The sequence below is a fragment of the Silene latifolia genome, unplaced genomic scaffold (genome assembly GCF_048544455.1).
Source record: "Silene latifolia isolate original U9 population unplaced genomic scaffold, ASM4854445v1 scaffold_144, whole genome shotgun sequence".
Taxonomy (NCBI): domain Eukaryota; kingdom Viridiplantae; phylum Streptophyta; class Magnoliopsida; order Caryophyllales; family Caryophyllaceae; genus Silene; species Silene latifolia.
Genome location: NW_027413136.1, coordinates 336626 through 356500, shown reverse-complemented (window position 1 = coordinate 356500; position 19875 = coordinate 336626). Strand labels below are relative to the sequence as shown.

Below are 19875 nucleotides of genomic sequence, written 5' to 3'. Positions count from 1 at the left end.
ACATGCAAATTGAGATTGGGTCTTGCTCAATCGGAGAAAAGACCGATCATTCAACAATATAAGGGATAAAGTGATGACGTGAACCCATTAGCCCAAAATGCTAATTAATTTGACAAATAACCTTACTTCGAAAAAAAAAATAAAAAAAAAATCTGTAAATTTAGCTTAAACTAACCACTCAACTGTTTTACTTAAATTTTCTTCCCATTTCATTAACAACTCAACTATTTTACGGAAGAAAATTATTATCAGTATCAGTACATTAGAGGTTTATACAGGGTATTGAAATGATACAAGAACTTCCTCAATTATGCATCTGAAAACACGAACGTGGCACGGTAAGAGCAAAAAGAACAAGAGGTTAAAGCCAAGAGACAAGAGTAGTCACCCAACCTCATCAGTCTATCATATATATCAATGCAATAGTAGCAGTATAATGCAGCAAGATGTGTTCACTGATGTTACAATCCTGCAAGATTAAGAAATAAAATCCACTCTTATAATTTGTTCGATTATTCTACAGTTGTGATTAGAGGTTGCAATCTGTCACTTTAAAACATAACCAATTAAGCTAAAGGAATGTGTTGCTCAAACCGTATATATTTGTCATCGAACCTTAGGCTCTATTTGGACGATGTGAGATCTGTAATCTCGTCTAATAATAATAAATCATGTCGCGCGCCTGTATGTTTACATCTATCTAATTCGAGTACTTTTCATAAATCACAAACAGTCGAGTACGTAAATGAATAGTCGAATTGACGTAAACTTGCAACATAAGGTAAAGCTTCTAGGGGCATCTTAGGAGATAATGATATCACATGCATCTTATCATATTAGACAACATTCACAAACATCTTTCCATTTGCATTAGATGAGAATGCTTATTATGTTAGCTATACCATATTCATGCAACATAACCAACTGCTTTTGGCTCCATCATAAACAGGATCTTTCATTTTCATTTTTCAGACTATAAATAGACACCTGACCTTCCCTTGTCGCCATTTATAGTTACTGTGGATGGGCCCTAATCACTGGAGAGTTTAGGTCAATTAAACAATGAGGCAAAACACACTGACATGGGATTCAGTACTTTGGTATAGCTACGAGCTAAAAGGACTTGATCAAGTACGAGCTAAAGGGACTCCATCACATAGCTCGTAGACAACAACTTAGGTTTGCAACAGGATGTGGGTTCCATCAGCCAGGCGCAACTGATAAACGGAAAGGAGAATATAAACAGACTATCTTGAAGCATATCCAAAATCCTGTGAGAATGTTTTACTACATACTATTTCATCAAATCTGTAAGTAGCCTATTCACCAGGATTGCAGTACCTTACTAGAGTTTAGAATCGACAAGTACTCTTAAAGGGGTGAATTGAGTGTGACTTGTTTAAGAGAGTCTAATACGCTGTATCACAGGATTATTAGTTACTAGTATATGCTGTGACTAATTGATGAAACAAGTGAAGAATGCATCTCCCTTAATCACTATCAGTATATGAATTTCTGGTGCTAATGGACAAACAAGTCGGATAAGTTATCCCCATGTGACTAAGTAGAGGGACAAAGAATAAACAGACAATAATCCATGTCAAGAAAAACTCTATTCAATCCTCCGCCCAATGTGCGATTTGCTCAATTATAATTCAATCTTTCATCCTTACCCAAATATCATCGATTAACAAAACAAAAAAACGGAGTAAAGCAAATTAAGTTACCTGGAAGTTGGTGGTAAATGGAGTGTCAAAATGATTCTTTGTGCAGGAACCTTTGAGTTACCGCGGTAATGTTGTTAAAATTGTGACCGACATTCTGTAAATTTGAACTTGAAGAGTTGAAGGTATTTACTTGTGGCATCCAACAGTATAATAAGAAGTTGAGCGTAGCTTCTCTGAGTAACAACAGCTTGAGGGTCCCAATTCAAAAACAAGTGAGCCCACTCTAGTGCCTCATAAACTTGATATGATTTATCATGCATATATATAGTAAAATTTTGTACACGTCTCGGTGTCCTTTTATCTATCTATCTATCTATGTCCTGAAAAGTTGAGAAGATATAGTTGGAAGTAAGCCTCAAAATCCGAAATAAGAAAAGCCTCTCCTCCAACAACGGCATCACTTTGAAACATCTCTACATACAGCAGCAAATTGGTCAGATATCACCACCATGAAGGTAAGCAAGCCCCTTCTTCATTAACCAAATCTATACTTTACTTTCAAATCACGGTAAGCCCCACTCATTATTTCATTTGTATTGACTGGTGCAGTTACTCACGTGGATGCATCGTAAATTTAAGCAAGGTAGCACTGAAACACTGACAGACTTCCCCATTGGTAAATATTTACTTGTTTGTTATACACCAATATTTACATGCAGTTTCAGAATAGTGATTGAAAATTTTGGTTTTACAGGGCAGCCATTGCTTGACCATCCTAACTTCTATCACAAGCAAAACCACTGCAATGAAACTTGGAGACAAGTTCACAGAGATGGCCAACCTCAACTATCATTTACCAATCATGAAACACCAAACTTCACAGACTTCGAAGAGAGGGAGTCAATGGAGTTTTCTGATCTTTTTCAAGGATTTTTAACAATTGGTACCCTTGGAACAGAAGCAGGCTTCACGGAGCCAGAGACGCCCAATTTTGATGTGTCTTTCAACAGACTTGCAGAAGAAGAGCATGAAGTGACAGAGAATGAACTGAGGATCATCAACGATGAGCTCGAGAAGGTGCTTGCAGCTGAAGCTAAAGATGATGGTTGGACAGACTCCTCCAGCCGAAACAGTCATGTTAGCAACGGCAGAATTAGTCATGCAAGCACCATAACTCTGAGTGGCAAGCCACTGGAAATTCCAGAAAGCACAAATCTAAACTGTCCACTTCAGGAGTATTTATTGGGATCGGCTGTCGAAATGCCAGAAAAGGCAGCGGTGCCAAAAAAGGAGAACAGGACATCTTTAGGTGAATTATTTGAGAAGCAAAAGGCAGAAGAGATTTCTGTAAGCAAGCCTAAAAAGGGGGAGAAACGGGAAGACAAAGAGACTGAAAAAACAGGTATGAATCTCATGAAAAAGATACCGAAGAAGAAAATTCCCAGTGCAGCTTCTAAGAATTCAGCAGCTGCCGAAACAAAATTATTCAAGGTACGTCATATTGTTCTCACTCACCAAGTTTCATACTTTTAGTTAATAAATTTGATCAAAGGATCAGGAAAACATTTCTGGTCTCCTGAACAAACATTTGTAACCATCAAATGCAAATATCTTGTGTAGTTGTATCATGTTTAACTGTAACAAATTTTGAATGTAGATCCTGCACAAATTTCATAGGAAAGTCCATCCAGAATGCTTGATAACAGCTACTGAAAAGCCAGACAAGTCACACAAGATGAGATTCAAGGACATGATACCCTGCAATGCCGGCTATTACAAGAACAAACATACCTTCTCTGACGAGGACATCTCTAATCTCTCCCAGAAAGCTCGCCGTATGGCCCACATGCGAGTTAACAACAACAGTCACACCAGCTCATCCGAATTCAATGTGGATGCTACTAATTCAAATGGGAGCAGGGAGTGCTGGATCAAAACTGATGCAGATTGTAAGTTTAACTGATTAAATATCATAAACAGACTTTCCGCTGCTCTTGCCTACATTTTGACTACAGCTCAACCAGCTGGGGTCGCTATTACCGGTGGCATCCTACATTATTGATTATACGGATTTATGTTCTGATGCCATGATTATGTCTTCTGCAGACCTTGTTTTAGAGCTCTAGAGAGCGGATGCAGCTATACGGTCATTCCATAAAGAAGCGGTGCTATACATATGTTTGTGATGCTATCTATATATATATATATATATATATATATAAATCAATATAAAATATAATATGATATAATTATATATATATATATATATATTAGGTGTGACACCATAATGCATACTAAATCAATGTAAGATAGTAATACTGATGAGTGGTTGAGCTTTGAAGAAGCAAGAAGATAATAAGAGGAACTTGGTTCGTGTCATTATGCATACTAAAAACAATGTAACATACTGTTGCTGCGTAAGTGTTTGTACCGACAACTCTGTGTAGAATTATGCTTATTTGTGATAACTATCCTGGTTTGGCGGTAGTAATTTGATTGTAGACGATGAAAAAGATTATCACCCACCATCCGTCTTACTCTTGAGACGAGATGAGCTTTTAAGAATTTGCAATTTTTACTTGAAATCCTACTCTTGTAATTTGATTTGTGTCCTAAGGTTTGTCTAAATCCTCTACTCCGGTGACCTTAGTTTTGGGAAATCCTAATTTGCTCTCCCTTAAGCCAATTTGCTAACAAAACAGGCAAAAATTTCCCCTCTTTGCTCACCTTTTCCTCCTTCAACCAAACACTGGGTAACGGGCTAAAGGCCCCCACTGGAACAACTAAAAGAGACTGAGCCACTGCGAGCCCACAATTGCTAAAGCATGGTCAAAAGTTGGTCACAAAATTATTGAGCTAATCTGAAAGGAGCAATGGATTACATCCTTAAATCATTTTAAATCTAGACCCGAGCAACTCTACAAAACTTTGTGACCAAGAAACTTGTTCCTTTCCGTAGAATCTACTACAGGATGCCTGCCTATGTAGGTAATTTTACCCGTTTCAACTATTGTCAATCAATGCAGAACAGCAACAATCCACATGAACCTGAAATTCCTAGTGCGACTAATTGTCCGAGAAAGAAAACCAGCGAGAGAGAAAACCACCATTTCTGACTGGCTGAGGTGTCACGTGATTTCCGTTGGAGACACTTGGACTGGAAGCGTTTTCCACAGCAGGTACTGTATCCGTTGGAGACTCGGACTGGACCCTGGAACCGTTTTCCACAGCAGCACTTCTGACTGGCTGAGATGTCGCATGATTTCCGTTGGAGATACTCGGACTGGAAGCGTTTTCCACAGCAGATACATTATCCCCCATGTGACCATTTATCTGAAATCAAGGAACATTGGCGGATCACATTTACATCTGTTATCATGGTACTTCCAGCCTTTTACACAGATTAAAGGTGTATAAATATTCATATCACCATTCTCACTTCTGATATCTACGGGTACCAGAGCGGTGGATCCCAAGAGTGAAGACACGTAATTTTTGTATTACTCTAAAGCCAACTTTAGTCAAATTTCATCTAAATTAATGATGTGTTTTAGACATAATGGAGTGTTTAAATCAACATTAATGACAATGTATCAAGGTAAATTTCACATAATGTTGCCAAAAAAAATGTCCACTTCAGCGCAAAAAAAAAAGTTTTACTTTGATGAAAAATTCAGTTATATTACATCGATCACCAAAGTAAGAAATAAATCCAACAAAAGATCATTAAAATGGAATTAGTGAAACCAAGCGGAATAAAAGTAAAATTGACTTAGACCCCAAGGTGACAAAATGGAATTTTGGACAAAAGTAACATTCACTTTCTATGTCTCGTCCTTCGGTCTTACCCCATAATCCTATATAGGCTATTGATTGTTTGTGTGTTTAAGGACTGGAAAGCATACCCAAGTTCAGTTAGTAAGTTGATGGAATTTCCACTATAGCAATGATCATTTAAATCCAATAGACCATCCACACTCCGTGCAAAATAAACATAATCATCAATATAAAGCAACAAACACCAGAAACGAAAAAATGAAAGAGCATGGTGAAGATTAATATCAGTCATGTTAGCCATTTGACCTGCCAAAAAAAAAAACATACCTCACTGGATCTGTTGGAAGTTGAAGGAGAGGGTACCGAGGGTAAAGCAGCAGGCAAAGATACAGTCTGTCATGTCATAAAGTTAATGAGATATGATCGATAATCAAAGAGCATGATCACTAAAAGGGTACCAGAAAGAGCTTCAGACTTCAAGATTCTATCATTTGATCAGTATAGTACAGATAAAACACTTTACCCTTGAGGGAACTGCAACTCGTGAATGTTCAAGAGCAACTCGTGGATGTTCAAGAGCGGGTCTAGATGCATCAGGCGAGGAATCCTGAAATTTAAGAGAAAATAACTACATCTGTAAGAGCTAGATGCCTACATTAGTAAAATGAATAGCCTGATGTTTTGAATTACAAAAACACAGAATTCCACAATTGGGAAGAAAGTAGACCTGGCAAACAGATGAGGTCGTGTCGAGTTCGTGTCACATGTAAACGGGTCACAAACCCTCCAACCCAAACCCGACCCAATTAAATATCGTGTTGTGTTTGTGTTGACCCACTTACTTAAACGGGTCATCAAGCCTCAACCCTAACCCGTTAATTTCGTGTCGGGTTTTCGTGTAATGTCCATATTTGGAAAGTTCAAGTTTAAGTATATTTATGTGATGGAGGATGAAGAAAAAATAGGATTAATTTAGTAAACAGGCCATTCGTGTCGGGTTCGTGTTTAGAGAGTTCAACCCAAACCCAACCCAATTAAATATCGTGTCGTGTTCGTGTAGACCCACTTACATAAATGGGTCATTAAGCCTCAACCCAAACCCGTTAATTTCGTGTCGTGTTTTCGTGTCGTGTCATTGTTTGCCAGCTCTAGAAGAAAGTGATGACACTGGGGGAAAAAACTGAGATTGGGAAACCCAAAAAAATAAAAAATAAAAACACCACAAAACGTCGCCTGAAATTGTCATCAGAACAGTGCTGCTTTCATCTCAAAGTACAATAAGTCTCTTGATAAACGGTCTCATTCTATTTTTGTGTGAGACCAACCATTCATCTAAAAAGCTGTATCCATCTACTAACTAAAAAACTAAAATAAGAAATATCTAACCAAATATACGAGTCGCTTTTATAATAAGTTTATCATGAAACTGTCTCATGAAAGAATTTGTGAATTTATTATCAACATAAAACATTGGTTGTCAACAACTGTCAACTTCGATTTTTTTTTCCCCAAATATATGTAGAGATACACGTAAAATTGCTTGTGATTTATTTTCATATTCTAATTTCTAAGAAGTTGTAACTATTGTATTGTGTAAGAAAATATTTGTTAAAGTCAACATCCTTTACCCATCGAAGTCAGATGGGGACATGATAAATGGGATGGAAGAAGTGATATCTTAGTAGTGAATTCTGGAAGTATTTACTAAATAATCATGTCAGCAAAAGGTGAGAGACAAACAGTTAATATTTATCCAGTACAAAGAAAAGAAGACAGAAAAATCATGCCTGAATAAGATCATTTAATCGGTTGTCTTCATCCAGAGTACAAAGTAACAATTTTCCGACTCCATCCTTTGTCTCGTCCTGCAAGTTGTTTAACTATGTCAAATAAAGTAGAACTTTCATTTTGTATTTTTGTAACTAACTTGTATACAAAACATAAAATTTAAAAAATCAACAGTTGTACCTGCTTTATTTGAATTTTGCTGAACTTTTGGACCTGGCGTAAGAAAAATGCACTAGCGTCATCACAGCAGCGAAAGGAAAGGGGATAATAATTTAATTTTCTGTTATCATGAAGAAATAAAGTTCAGGAGTTGCAACTCACCAAAGTGTGGACTCTATTGCTGACAGCTTGGAACAACTCGTTCATTTTTATCATTTGTCCGCTTACAACAACAACCTGAAAATGGAGTTCAATGTGACAATAGCTAATTGAAAAGGTCCAACATCGACTAAAATAGCTCATCGTATGATCAAGGGGTTTAAGAGTCCCCTCAAGAGTGAAGTCTGGCCTTCTGGGGCGCCACAAGCCCACATGTACAAAGCCTTACCCACAGCTAAGAGACTGGGAAGAGAGTGAGACAAAAAAAGCACTTCCTCCATCCCATTTATATTATAGATTTAGTGATGAAATACCATTATCATTCTTGGACTTACAAAAGTAAGGCTACTGATTGCATCCATTCAAAATAGAAGTGTTACTTAGCTAGGGATATTATGGAAAATTCATCTTTTCAATTTACTGTATATAGAAAGGGGTCCACTATTTTGGGATGGATCTTCAATCAAGTGAAGACCAGATAAATGGGATGGAGAGCACAGGAAGATAGTAAATTAATTAATGGAAAATTAAAGGAAGAAGAAACGAAACAAGGGACTAAATTTAACAGAGCAAAGGTGTATGAGACATGAGTTGAGAAAAGTAAAGAGAACAAGTTTGAAAAAAAAGTTTGGGGAATTTACGAGCCATATTGACATGTCCAGCATATTGCACAGTCAAATGAAAAACAACTTTCCTCTGTCACATATAGACAGCTATTCCATATTCAAAACAAGCAGCTGAATATCGGAAGATTCAAATATGCAAAGATGATTGGATATGCTGAGCTAAAAGGCTGAGAAGAATGATGTTCATTTAGACGTCAGAAAATAGCACCTTCAGATGCAATTTGGAATAATGAGGGCAGAAATGCGCCAAATACACTTGTTGCTCGCACCACATAGGTACGCCAAAAATAAAGAATTGGTATGGTACGAGACACTATAGAGGACTTGTCAACTTCACATCAAAATCAGTGTCGATTATAATAATCTAAAAGAAGTCAAGAACAGATAAGGTTTTCGCATAATCCTTACCTCGTCTCTAGTAGAAGTAGTACATTCTACAATTTCATCGAGTTTACTACTTGACTCGTCAATTTGGGAAGATAGATCTTCCTCTGTTACCTGCAGCAAGGAATAAAAATGAGATGAGACGCATTACTCCGTATAGAAAATATTTCCCAGACTGACAATTGACAAACTGTAATTTATGAAATTTCTCAATGCAGGATGCAAAGATATAAAACCACATGTACGGATGTACCAGATCACCTCAAAATTTTACGCCAGTTTACATTTGCATTGTTAAGTGAAGTCTAACAGGACACACAGTCAGTCAGTCAGTCACACACCACAGAGTCAGCAAGCAACCACTGACTTATCCACCCATTTCTCCTTAATTCTCGCAGTCTCGCTCTGTATTCTAGCTTTGACAAGTACAGTGAATTTATATTTAACAGACAATGCGGGTGACATATGTCAAGAGAAGTGCCTTGGAGAGAAACCACGAACAGAAAGTTGACTATTACTTATCACTTGCCAGCACAAACAAGAAAATAACATTAAAATGCATCAGTAACCAAAGTTACTACCACGATAACAAAGGGGTTTTCTTTCTTGTTGTACGAGTACTAACTGAATGTGGCCTAGTCTGAAAATAGGTAAAACTAATAAATGAACAATTCATAATTTATCCTAAGAATTCAGTGAGAGCCACAGATTGACAGGCCACTATATCAGCATAAATCAAGAAAATTAAATTTAATGAATGCTACGATTGCCAAGTCAGAAAACAGACAAGAAAATTTAAGATTCTCTCAACTGATGTCAAAATCCTGAAAGAGAGAAAGAGGTTGCTCCTTTATAAGACGTGGAAAACAATAGCAGCAATACCGAATAAAATCATGAAATGAGAACTTAAACACCACCACTGATAATAAACTCATAAACCTATATGATAAATTGAAAATAAAGCCAGAAAAAACGTCAATAACTAGAAGCTTAAAAAAGGTACAAGGCCAGAAGAGGGGATGAAACCTGCCTCAAGAGAGTGAGAAACATCAGATAGCTGATTATCCACAGAATTCCTGGCATCATTGAAGCTGCGCTTGGTGGCAAACATGAAATCATGAAGTTTCCACCCCTAACAAAGAAGATAAAAGTTACCATGAGTTGGCAACTTCAGCTCTAAAAGTTGTAAGAGTAATTAACGATGTCAGCCAAAGTACAACTAGAGAAGAAAGTGGGGAATCAGCCAAACCATGTCACAAGTCTCAACAAAACCATGTCACAAGTCTCAACAACATAATGGTTATTTAGACAAGTATAATAGCTTCAAGCATTGTTATTACAAACAATAAAATAAAAATAAAAAACTGATTGCTCTACTGTATCAATCTCAGAGGGCACAATAAGGATAAGATCAAAGACTCTGTGCATATATGACCTTGCTTGCCTAGGTGGCATATGTAAGTTTACCAGAGAGCAATCTTCCAGCTCGGAATAGAACTACATGAACGGTAGAGGTCTGAATTTCAGGGTGAGATTACACCTTAGATCCCAAGACCAACCAAAAGTAGAACACACACTTCTTCCTAAAAGGACTTGTCAAACAGAAGGTCAACAAATAACATTTGGACACCCAGCAATGATATCCAGTGTCATCTTTGGCAAGAAAGTTACACGGACAAAAATAAATTTGTGGTGGATTAAAGATAATGAGATGAGCCTTTAGATTTGATGCTGAATGCTCCCAAAACCGCCAACAACTTATCTCATTGTAAAATCGTACTTCCTCCATTCAACTCCACTCTACCATCTTTCCTTTTTCATCCATTCAACTCCACTCTACCTATTTCCTAAAAAGGAATGCCAAATGACCATTTTGTCCTCATACCCCATTACTTATTTACAATATTTGCCACTCATACCCCACTACTTCTACATCAAACTCCACCCTTTTCTACTCATACCCCACTTAATTACATTATACCTCGTTATTTATTTACAATATTTTCCACTCAACCCCACCCTTCTTAATATTTGTGCAAAATACAAATAGGTAGAGTGGAGTTGAATGGAGGAAGTATATTATAATGAGTGATGATTTTACACGAGTTTTTGAGTTTTTTGTCAGATAAATTTTGAGAATGCACATTGCAACTCATAACATGGCAACAGACAATAGCGCCTATTAATCGAAATAACAGAAGACTCGGTCAAGCAAAAAAAATAGTAAATGCTGTATATAAATATTGATTCTTCATGTTTAGAACACTACCTTCCACCAGACATATCCATACCCAATAACTACAATAACAATGATTACACCAACTCGTCGGCCACCTGCAAAATTAAAAAACAACGGAATGAGTCAGTATAGACTACACACACACACACACACACACACACACACACCTAGCATATGTAGAACCTCAAACATATGTAGGTATATAAAATGTAGGGAGACTTAAAAAAAATTTTAAAAAAAAATTGACAAAGTATGCAACAAGGACTTGCACTCAGATACAAATAAATAAACCACGCACAAGCAGTACGTCATGATTTCATAAACTCGAGGAAATGATAATGGCCGTTTAGGCAGCACCACAGAACACTTTAGGAACCTAGAGCTATGGAGCACAGTGCTTTCACTTACGCACTTACAATTTCTTTGTATATATCATTACATTGCTTCTAAGTTCTAAGCATCAACTGCCATCAAGAGATACCGTTTCGCTTTATAAAATTGTTGTATAGTTGGAGTCAAGTACTAAATTCTAACAATCTAGCCAGCACATAAGCTCTAATATTTTCGAAGATAGACTACTCATGGTAGCTTGAGACTTTAAGTGCCACCTCATACATTGATGTTGACCACTCTATGTCCTTTTTACTGGGCCATTGTTTATCCATCTTATTAAAAGGATAAAAAAAACTTCAACAAGTTCCGGGAAAAAATCGGAGACGGCTGCTAACATGAAAATTGATAATGAAATCTCCACCACCCACGGGAAAAAGAAAAGCCAAACCCCACCCCGACAAAATAAAAATAACAAAAATGACAAGACCAAAGAAATAAAGGGGCACCTGTTCTGCTTGACGTCACAATAGTCACTGATCGGCTTGATGCAAGAAGCTGCAATTCCTGCCTTAAACTATTCACCTGCAAAATACACAACGATAAACAGAAATTATAGACAGTCACCAAGTTTGATGTGGAAATCAGGAGTTCACCCTTGGGAACATTTATAGCCTGATATGTTAAATATATACTCCCTCCGTCCCGGTCATTGGTTTACCATTTTAGTATTTTAATCATCCATATCCATAATGATCCACTTGTCATTCAATAACACTAACCACAAGTGGTCCCTTCCCATTTCCTTAATAATTGTGCCAAAACCAAAGGTAAACAACTGACCGAGACGGAGGGAGTAATACTTTTTATATATTAACTACCACAGATTAGACTCTTCTTCAAATAACAAAAAATGAAAAAATATCAGCAAGAAAAACAGGGGGCAGAACAGGTAGAGTGGAACAGGAAAGGAAATCATGATATACAGTTCACATTAATCTACTCTAATAACCCATAAGAACTACTCTAAGCTATATTGGATCAAGCACTTGCTCAAGGTATATTCTTCTAGTACACAGCCTTCATGTGACCACGGTCCCAAATAAGTTTGCAAAGTCATGTTAGGTTTAACATAAGGAACACACTTCTTGAATATGACATTAGAGAATCTAGCATGCAAATAAGTGTTCAACATGTCAAGGGTTTTTAATCCTACAAAAACGACAGCATTATCCCACTGTCTAAGTGGCTCCCGCAAATTGCAAGGTAAGGGGGTTGGATGTATGCAACATTACCCTTGAGTCAGCAACAAGTTAAGGTTTAATAAGATCCAGAAATAAAATTAATATATCCATGCCTCGAAATAAGTAAGTAAAAGAAAATGGAGAAGATATCTGAAAAGTGAAACCTGAGCGATCAAAGCGTTATTTCTTGGTCTACTAGTTGCAGGAGCTGAATCATTTTGTTTTAAGGGCTTGAGAACAACCTGTGATACAGTAAACCACGTCCTTGATTACTTAAATGCTGGAAAATTGAAGGCTAAATAATATAAGATTCTCAAATAAAGGTGTTTAGACCAGGCAAAGCAGCTAATGACCCAATGTGGTGCATAGCACATAATGACGAGTAGCTAGTAGCTACTAGCGTAAATCAGGCGTAAATGGACATAATGAGTAGCACAAATTAGACAGCAGCGGGTAGGGATTAGTAAAGAGGAAGATAGGAGGCTGTTAAGCTTAAGAAGACAGTGGAATTTAGTTAAAGATAAAGACCTTTAACGCGCCTGAAAGAACATCAGAAACACCTGGAACGCGTCCTTCTTTAGCCAAAACGGAACCTAGGAGACCTGCGACAGAAAAGATTAGGGTTTATGAGGAAACAGAGGGGTGTAACAGTTGGAGGTGGACATAGCACAGTGCAAAATGCAGACGAGACTGGGTTCGGCTTTTGTATACGAAGATTAGGGCACTATAAAAGTAATAGGGACTTAAGGATAGCTAAATTTGGGGAATTTGAGAAGGTTAGGACAATTGACGGTATACATAGCTAAATTTGTCAAGTAGTCAAATCACATATTCATTTTGATACCCCCAGCAGTTTTGAAAGAAGACAGTTTCAGCCTATTTTCTCAGGTATCATCCACCACAAGTCAACAGTTAGGGTCAACTCTAATATCCTTGCCAGTAGTGTTTCAATTCACCACAAAACAAAGTATACGACATTAAATAGCTCTCTCAACCAACAGCAAGCCTTGACAGACATTGAAGTACCAAAAAATAAAAACCATCCATTAAATTTGAAACAAGAATGTATAATTAAACTCCGCAGCTATAAATCAAACAATAAAAGATGAAGAAAGAAAGAGTAAAATAAAATAAAAATAAAAAAATACCGGCGCCAATAAGGATAGTGAGTTTTCCGAGGGGGAGAGCCATACATACATTAATCGCCTGCCTCAACAATACCACCTTATTATTTACACCTGCGGAGTATTTATTAAATTAAATAATCCAAATCATATAAACCTTGCTCTTTTTCTCTTCTTTCTCTTTTTGTCTGAGGCTACATATACATATACATACATACAGTAAATAAATAAATAAATAAATAAATAAATAAGAATAAAACCTAGATAGATAGATAGATAGATGTTTAATTATTAATTATTTTAATGGATGGAATTTGGAGGAAAGTTGAGTAGCTTGGAGAAGGGGGTTCTCTCTCTCTCTCTTTCGTTTTCTGTGTGTGAGTAGTTTTTAGAGAGCGTGGGGGAATTTGGAGGAAAGTTGAGTAGCTTGGAGAAGGGGGTTCTCTCTCTCTCTCTTTCGTTTTCTGTGTGTGAGTAGTTTTTAGAGAGCGTGGGGGGCTATTTGGGCTTTAATCAAGGGCCTTCATTTGTCAAGTATTTTGGACTTCAACTCTATGGACTTCTACATACATCACCCCAATATATTACTCCAACCTAATTCTTCCATAGGACCGTACTAGCTACTAGTGTAATACGAGCCCAAAAGGAGGAAAACCCCAAAACTTATCACATTCATTTTGTCAATTTTTTTATGTGAGTTAATTAAAATCTTGAGAATACATGATAGTATACAAATCACATATATCAGTTTAACAAATTTTTTACAAGGTAAGAGCAATAGCAATAAAAGAACTCTATATAAAGTTCTTCTTATGCCCTATCATATTTCTCTACTTTCAATATTTAAAAATTTTAATCCACAATAGAGGAATTTTTTTTTCTTGGAAATAAACAGAGTTTAAAGAAACATAACATTTTTTATGCCACGGTCATTGGTCATCACATTTTCATATGCTTAGCAACCTAGTTCTTATTTTAGAACTCAATTCTTAAAATTAAGAACCAACTTTATGATTTAGTAGATCAACTTTTAAATAAAGTTTTTAGTGATAATCTCAAAAATAAGAACTACTATTGATAATGCTCTAATATGCTGATAGACGCATGCATATTTGTCAAACTATTGTCAAACTACAAGATATAATATGCTAATAGACGAATACATAATAATATAATAGACGAATACATAATAATATACAAACCAAGTATAGTAACAAATTAAATTAAAGGAGCTCACATTACGTACCAAGTATTTGTCAACATTTAATTTGTCAATGTTGGTAGACGCATGCATATCTGTCAAACGTCTTATTAATTGGCCATCAGAACTCCATTATTGAATATGATCGAGCTCCATTTTAGACCAAACCATAACTCGATCTCCGACTATCATGATACTACGTAAATTACCTACATTTATACCTTCCCAATTAGTGGCCAATTCCGATGTCCAGTTTACACTGATACATACGGAGTATAAATTTTCATTTTCATATACGTACTAAAACAAGAAAACATTATTTTATGCGTATAATTAATACCCTATGTCTTTCAAGTTATGCATCCCATCTAATCATGCATTTAACGATATTCGACATTAATAAATTCATAGTCTCAAGATATGTATACAATCATCATTGATAATTGACCCATGTCTACTTAATCAACTAGGTAGTATCCCGCGCTTCGCGCGGCCTGTTTTAAAATTTTATTATTATAATTGAAGAAAAATAACATAATTTATATATGACCTTTAATATTTTTAACTATAAACAAAAATAAATAAATTTTTTCTCAAATTTAATTTTTTAGGTTTAACTTCAATGTTTTAAAATAAAATACATACCATTTAAATTAAAACTAATAAGTGATAATTAATTATGCATGATCAATGTTTATAAATTATTTTATGACTGATTAAATATCATATTAATTAAAATAAAATTTATTCGAATAATGCAACAATCAACATTAAGTTCTCAAATTATATCATTTTACTATATGTTATGTTCCAAATCAATTAATATTTGTTCAAAATAATGTGAATAAAATTTTATGTAAATTTTAGTTTTTTATGTATAACGTAATGTATGATATTTATGTATCAAACATATAGAGTTCAAACTCAACTTATTCAAATGTTTTCATTATGTCTTACACGTGTTATGTGTCAAACATATCTATAAAAATTGCATCTTTTGTATTTTTAAACAACCATATATAAATGATGTTTAAGAGTTTACCTCTATGTAAATAAAATAGGTTAAACTTTCCTAAATACTCCCTCCAAGTTTGATCAATCTTCCCTATTTCTCTTTTGAGCTTATTTTCTTATCTTCCCCTTTCCTTTTTTGGTTATCTTTTATTCATTCTTTATTCATCCTCTCTCCTAAAAAGTCAATAATTTCCCCTACTTTATTCATTTTTTATTCATTATTCATTCTTTATTATTTTCTCTCTCCACAACTCATACTACTTTATCCATTTTTTATTGTTTTCCTTATTTTTGATGCAAAAAGCAAAGGGGAAGATTGATCAAACTTGGAGGGAGTAATATTTTTTGAGGTTTAACTTCAAAGTATTTAGAAGATGACATATAAAATATTTAATTAAAAGTAATATTTAGCTAGTCATGATCAATATTTATACTTGACGTATACATATTTTAATTGAAAATATTAAAGAAAAATATAACGCTTTTTCTACTTTTTCATGTCGTTTATAATACTATATTATTTTATAATCATTACTTTTATTTTGATTATTTAAATGCACCCGCGATCACTGTGTACATACATACTCGTTATCACACTATTTAAACCTATCAAAATCTCACATTTATTCAGTTTTTCGCAATATTTTTTTTTCATTCCCACTTAAAAACTTACTCCGTATCTTTTAGTAGTTTTTTTTAAGTTATATTTTTAAGAAATACAATGACTCTTCCAAATATATTTTTTCTTAGGATTTAATGGTTTAAGTTTTATAACTTTCTCAAAATGTCTTTTTACGTAAACATAAAATATTATGAGACACTCACTTTAATCATCTCTACAAATAAAAACATTTCAATAAATATAATGAAAATTATACTCAATTTGAAGCATTTTTCGCAATGAACGTAATTATTTACGTTTTAGAATTTATATCAAAATAATTTTTTAATAAATTTAGTATCAAATCACCATAACTATTTAATTTAATTTTATAATAAAATTTATTAAATTATAATATATTTTGCTGAGATTTATACAACATTTATTATGTTTATATTTAATGTTCAGTTGTAATTAATACTTGTATTTAATGCTGGGTTGACACATGGCGCATCCACAGCGTTTCAACCCAGTTTTATATATATATATAAGATGGTTTATTAAATAAATACCGTAATTAAAATGAATTATACTGTACTTAAATATCTTGTGAATATTTTTACATTCAGGTTATTAAAATATATTCTTAAGACACGTGTTAAAAAAACCGAACACCAATAACGGGGGCTCAATGTTCACTGAACGAAAATATAAAAAGCACAAATATTTATTTCAAACTGGAAATAGCCCATCTAAAATAAGACGGACCAAATGTAGCCATTTTACAATAAAATATTACAATTTCCCGATAAAATGCTACTGTCATTTTCAGAGTAAAAAATGACAATTTTAGTTATAACATTTTATCATTAAACGGTTACATTTTATTAAAAGAATGGTGATATTTGGTGCGTCTTATTTCAAACCGTATGATATAAGACTTATCCTTATAAAAAGAAATCAAATGAATGCTCCAAGTGACACGATACATTAGGATTATTCTTACGTAAGTGACTACGTAATGCACAAGATTGTGATGACATAGTATATAGTTTATTCTTCATCATAAGACTTGGGTTGTGTAGGTATGTAGATTATTTACATAAATTATTGTTGACCATGGTCACTAATTAAACAGTATTATTAGAGTTTGATTGATTTCATTGAAAAGAAGTATAGATTTGCATTTGACTTAAGATATGTTCAAAGTTATCAGTAGGCGTATGCATTGAATGTGAATGCATTCCTTCGTAAGTTGTCACCACCACTCCTTCATCTTTTGATAATCTTTGTACTTGTTTCTTCACGTTGCACCCTTCATGTGTACACCGATAATAGCTTCTGCACGAATACCATATCAATCATAATTAAAATGCATGTCTCAAATACGTAATCATCACAATAATAACGATAATCTATTACTTTCCGGTAGTTTTATTACTACGGCCCAGGACTGTCTCAAATACAACTAATTAAGACTTACTAATATAATCCGAATTAATGTTTATATCTACATTACTCATTAATAATAATCGAGTTATTAAGCTCATATGTAAGAGCTTAACCAACCTTGTCTCATGCATGTTAGTATTTGTGATGAGTTTTAATTATTTAATTTGTGCCTTTTTAATTGGTTTATCTCGAACTCGTTAATTAAACTAGCCAAAGGTATTAAATTTGAATGAAAAATATAAAAATGTCAACAGTATTACTTATTGTATTATATATGTGGTCTAAAGATTCATCATGATCATGATCAACCTGAATTCGGGAAAAAAATAAAAAAATATGCTAACCCAATAAATCGGATTAGGCATTTTCATCGATCACTATTAACTGGTCATATTTATTATCATTTTTTATTAACCGTAATCATCTGTGAGTGTTTAAGAAATTTGAGCACGTAAGTGATCGACCATGTCTTTTGTCAGTATCTGACGGTCACCCTATATTATAATTACAATGATAAAACATATTACATAATATCATAAGTACGTAGCGCATGCTTAATTAGACATCTATAGACTTTTCAAGATAATTATAAACTAGTTTGTCTTAGCTAGGTTTTATCGATTATCATTTGTCTCATTCAATAATTTAAATGTTATTGAGTACTCCAGTACTCCACTTTTTGTTTGTTCACATGATACTGTACATAGTAGTATATGTTTGCTTAAATTTATTTAGGAAAATCTAAGTGGTTATATAGCCAATACACATTAAAACCCCCTAAGAGATACTCAATTCGATTAAATTATATGGATTACTATGGAGTAACAAAATTTGAAGTTTTGTTTTTAACTTCCGATGTTATACATGACAATGGATCATTGCATGTATTGAATTATTGATAATATAAATGAAAGACGTAGATAGATAAATACCTAGGAAAGTTGTTATTTTTGACGGCCTTTTGACCATATTTGCGCCATCTATAGCCATCATCAAGAATATCAACTTGGCTCCTCGTTTGAAAAGCATATCTATGCTTCTTCATCTTCTTCTCCGACGATACTGAACCATTATTATTCTTCCTCTTATTATTATTATTAACATCACTCATCTTTTTATTCACAATAATCACCCTCTTTTCATTATTATTATCATCCTCATTATTAGCTTGATTATTATTCTTACATTTAACCATCAACGGCAACGGCAACGGCGGCGGAGATTGAACTACTAAAGTCGGCTCATACTCCACTTGATGCTTCTGATGATCATCATCCGGTATCATGATCATCCCATTAATCAACGGCTCAGATTGGTTGACATCGTAATAATGATCATAATCTATATCATCAAAACTGCTATTGAAATGGTGGTCGGTCGACGCGTGGCTAAATGAAAAAGGGAAATTGTTATTAGATGAAGAAGAAGCCGAGTTAGTTCTAGAAGAGGAAAATATGGAGTTAGTGGTAGTTTCCATGATATGGAGTATTATTATTATTAGAGAAAGATAGAAAGCTAAATGAATGTATATATGTAGTAACAATGTTTGTTAAAATGAAGATGATCGTTACATTATATTGGTTGTCCGTAATTGCATGATAACGTTGAAAAATATACTATATGGCTGCTTTATTTTATTGATGGCGGCCTTCTTTTTTGTTGGGGATAGTGCATGTAATTATGTAACGAGTACATATTTGGTTTAAGGTGGTAGCGTACGTGTAACCTTACTATCAGTCCTTACATGCATCATGTTTTGGGGAACATGGATGGTATATATTCTATACTTCTTATACACGGCATGGTTAATTTTGATAAATCATTTTAAGGTTTTTTTGGCTAAAATTATCGTTTATTATCTTTTCTTGTATGTTATCAAAGTCGGTCTTAGAGATTACTATGATAAGATAATGTTATTAATGAAGTCATCTTAGATTATGACGAACTAAGTTTAAAGCTTGTGAACAAACCTCTTATCTTCTACACTATACAGATTATTATGATAAGATCATGTTATCAAAGTCTATTGATTGATCAATAAAATTCCTAGTGCGGCTAGAATGAAGACGTAGCAATTTGGTGAATCTTGTAAATATTGTATCTTTGCTAT

General features: G+C 34.3%; 3 protein-coding genes across 4 annotated transcripts; 1 reads left to right on the top strand and 2 right to left on the bottom strand.

The window, feature by feature from the left end:
- The first annotated feature begins 2010 nt into the window (after positions 1-2010).
- On the top strand, positions 2011-3867 carry LOC141637809 (protein LAZY 1-like). Of its 2 annotated transcripts, none has more exons than XM_074447234.1 (5): positions 2011-2182; positions 2277-2343; positions 2422-3158; positions 3325-3616; positions 3774-3867. In XM_074447234.1, exons 1-5 carry the CDS (start codon positions 2177-2179, stop codon positions 3791-3793), a joined length of 1122 nt encoding a protein of 373 aa, XP_074303335.1. In that variant the 5' UTR covers positions 2011-2176; the 3' UTR covers positions 3794-3867. The 2 variants fall into 2 exon arrangements, with proteins under 2 accessions (XP_074303335.1, XP_074303336.1); XM_074447235.1 differs by having other exon boundaries at positions 2058-2182; positions 2277-2310.
- A 577-nt stretch (positions 3868-4444) lies between these two features.
- Positions 4445-13877, bottom strand: LOC141637790 (uncharacterized). The gene is made up of 13 exons (XM_074447207.1): positions 13522-13877; positions 12902-12975; positions 12538-12615; positions 11639-11714; positions 10830-10894; positions 9591-9692; positions 8585-8674; positions 7554-7628; positions 7413-7445; positions 7232-7309; positions 5968-6051; positions 5772-5837; positions 4445-5000 (listed from the first exon to the last, which is right to left on the bottom strand). Exons 1-13 carry the CDS (start codon positions 13562-13564, stop codon positions 4734-4736), a joined length of 1131 nt encoding a protein of 376 aa, XP_074303308.1. The 5' UTR covers positions 13565-13877; the 3' UTR covers positions 4445-4733.
- A 3354-nt stretch (positions 13878-17231) lies between these two features.
- On the bottom strand, positions 17232-19329 carry LOC141637771 (uncharacterized). Its single transcript, XM_074447185.1, has 2 exons — positions 18698-19329; positions 17232-17654 (listed from the first exon to the last, which is right to left on the bottom strand). Exons 1-2 carry the CDS (start codon positions 19240-19242, stop codon positions 17474-17476), a joined length of 726 nt encoding a protein of 241 aa, XP_074303286.1. The 5' UTR covers positions 19243-19329; the 3' UTR covers positions 17232-17473.
- Between the last annotated feature and the right edge of the window lie 546 nt (positions 19330-19875).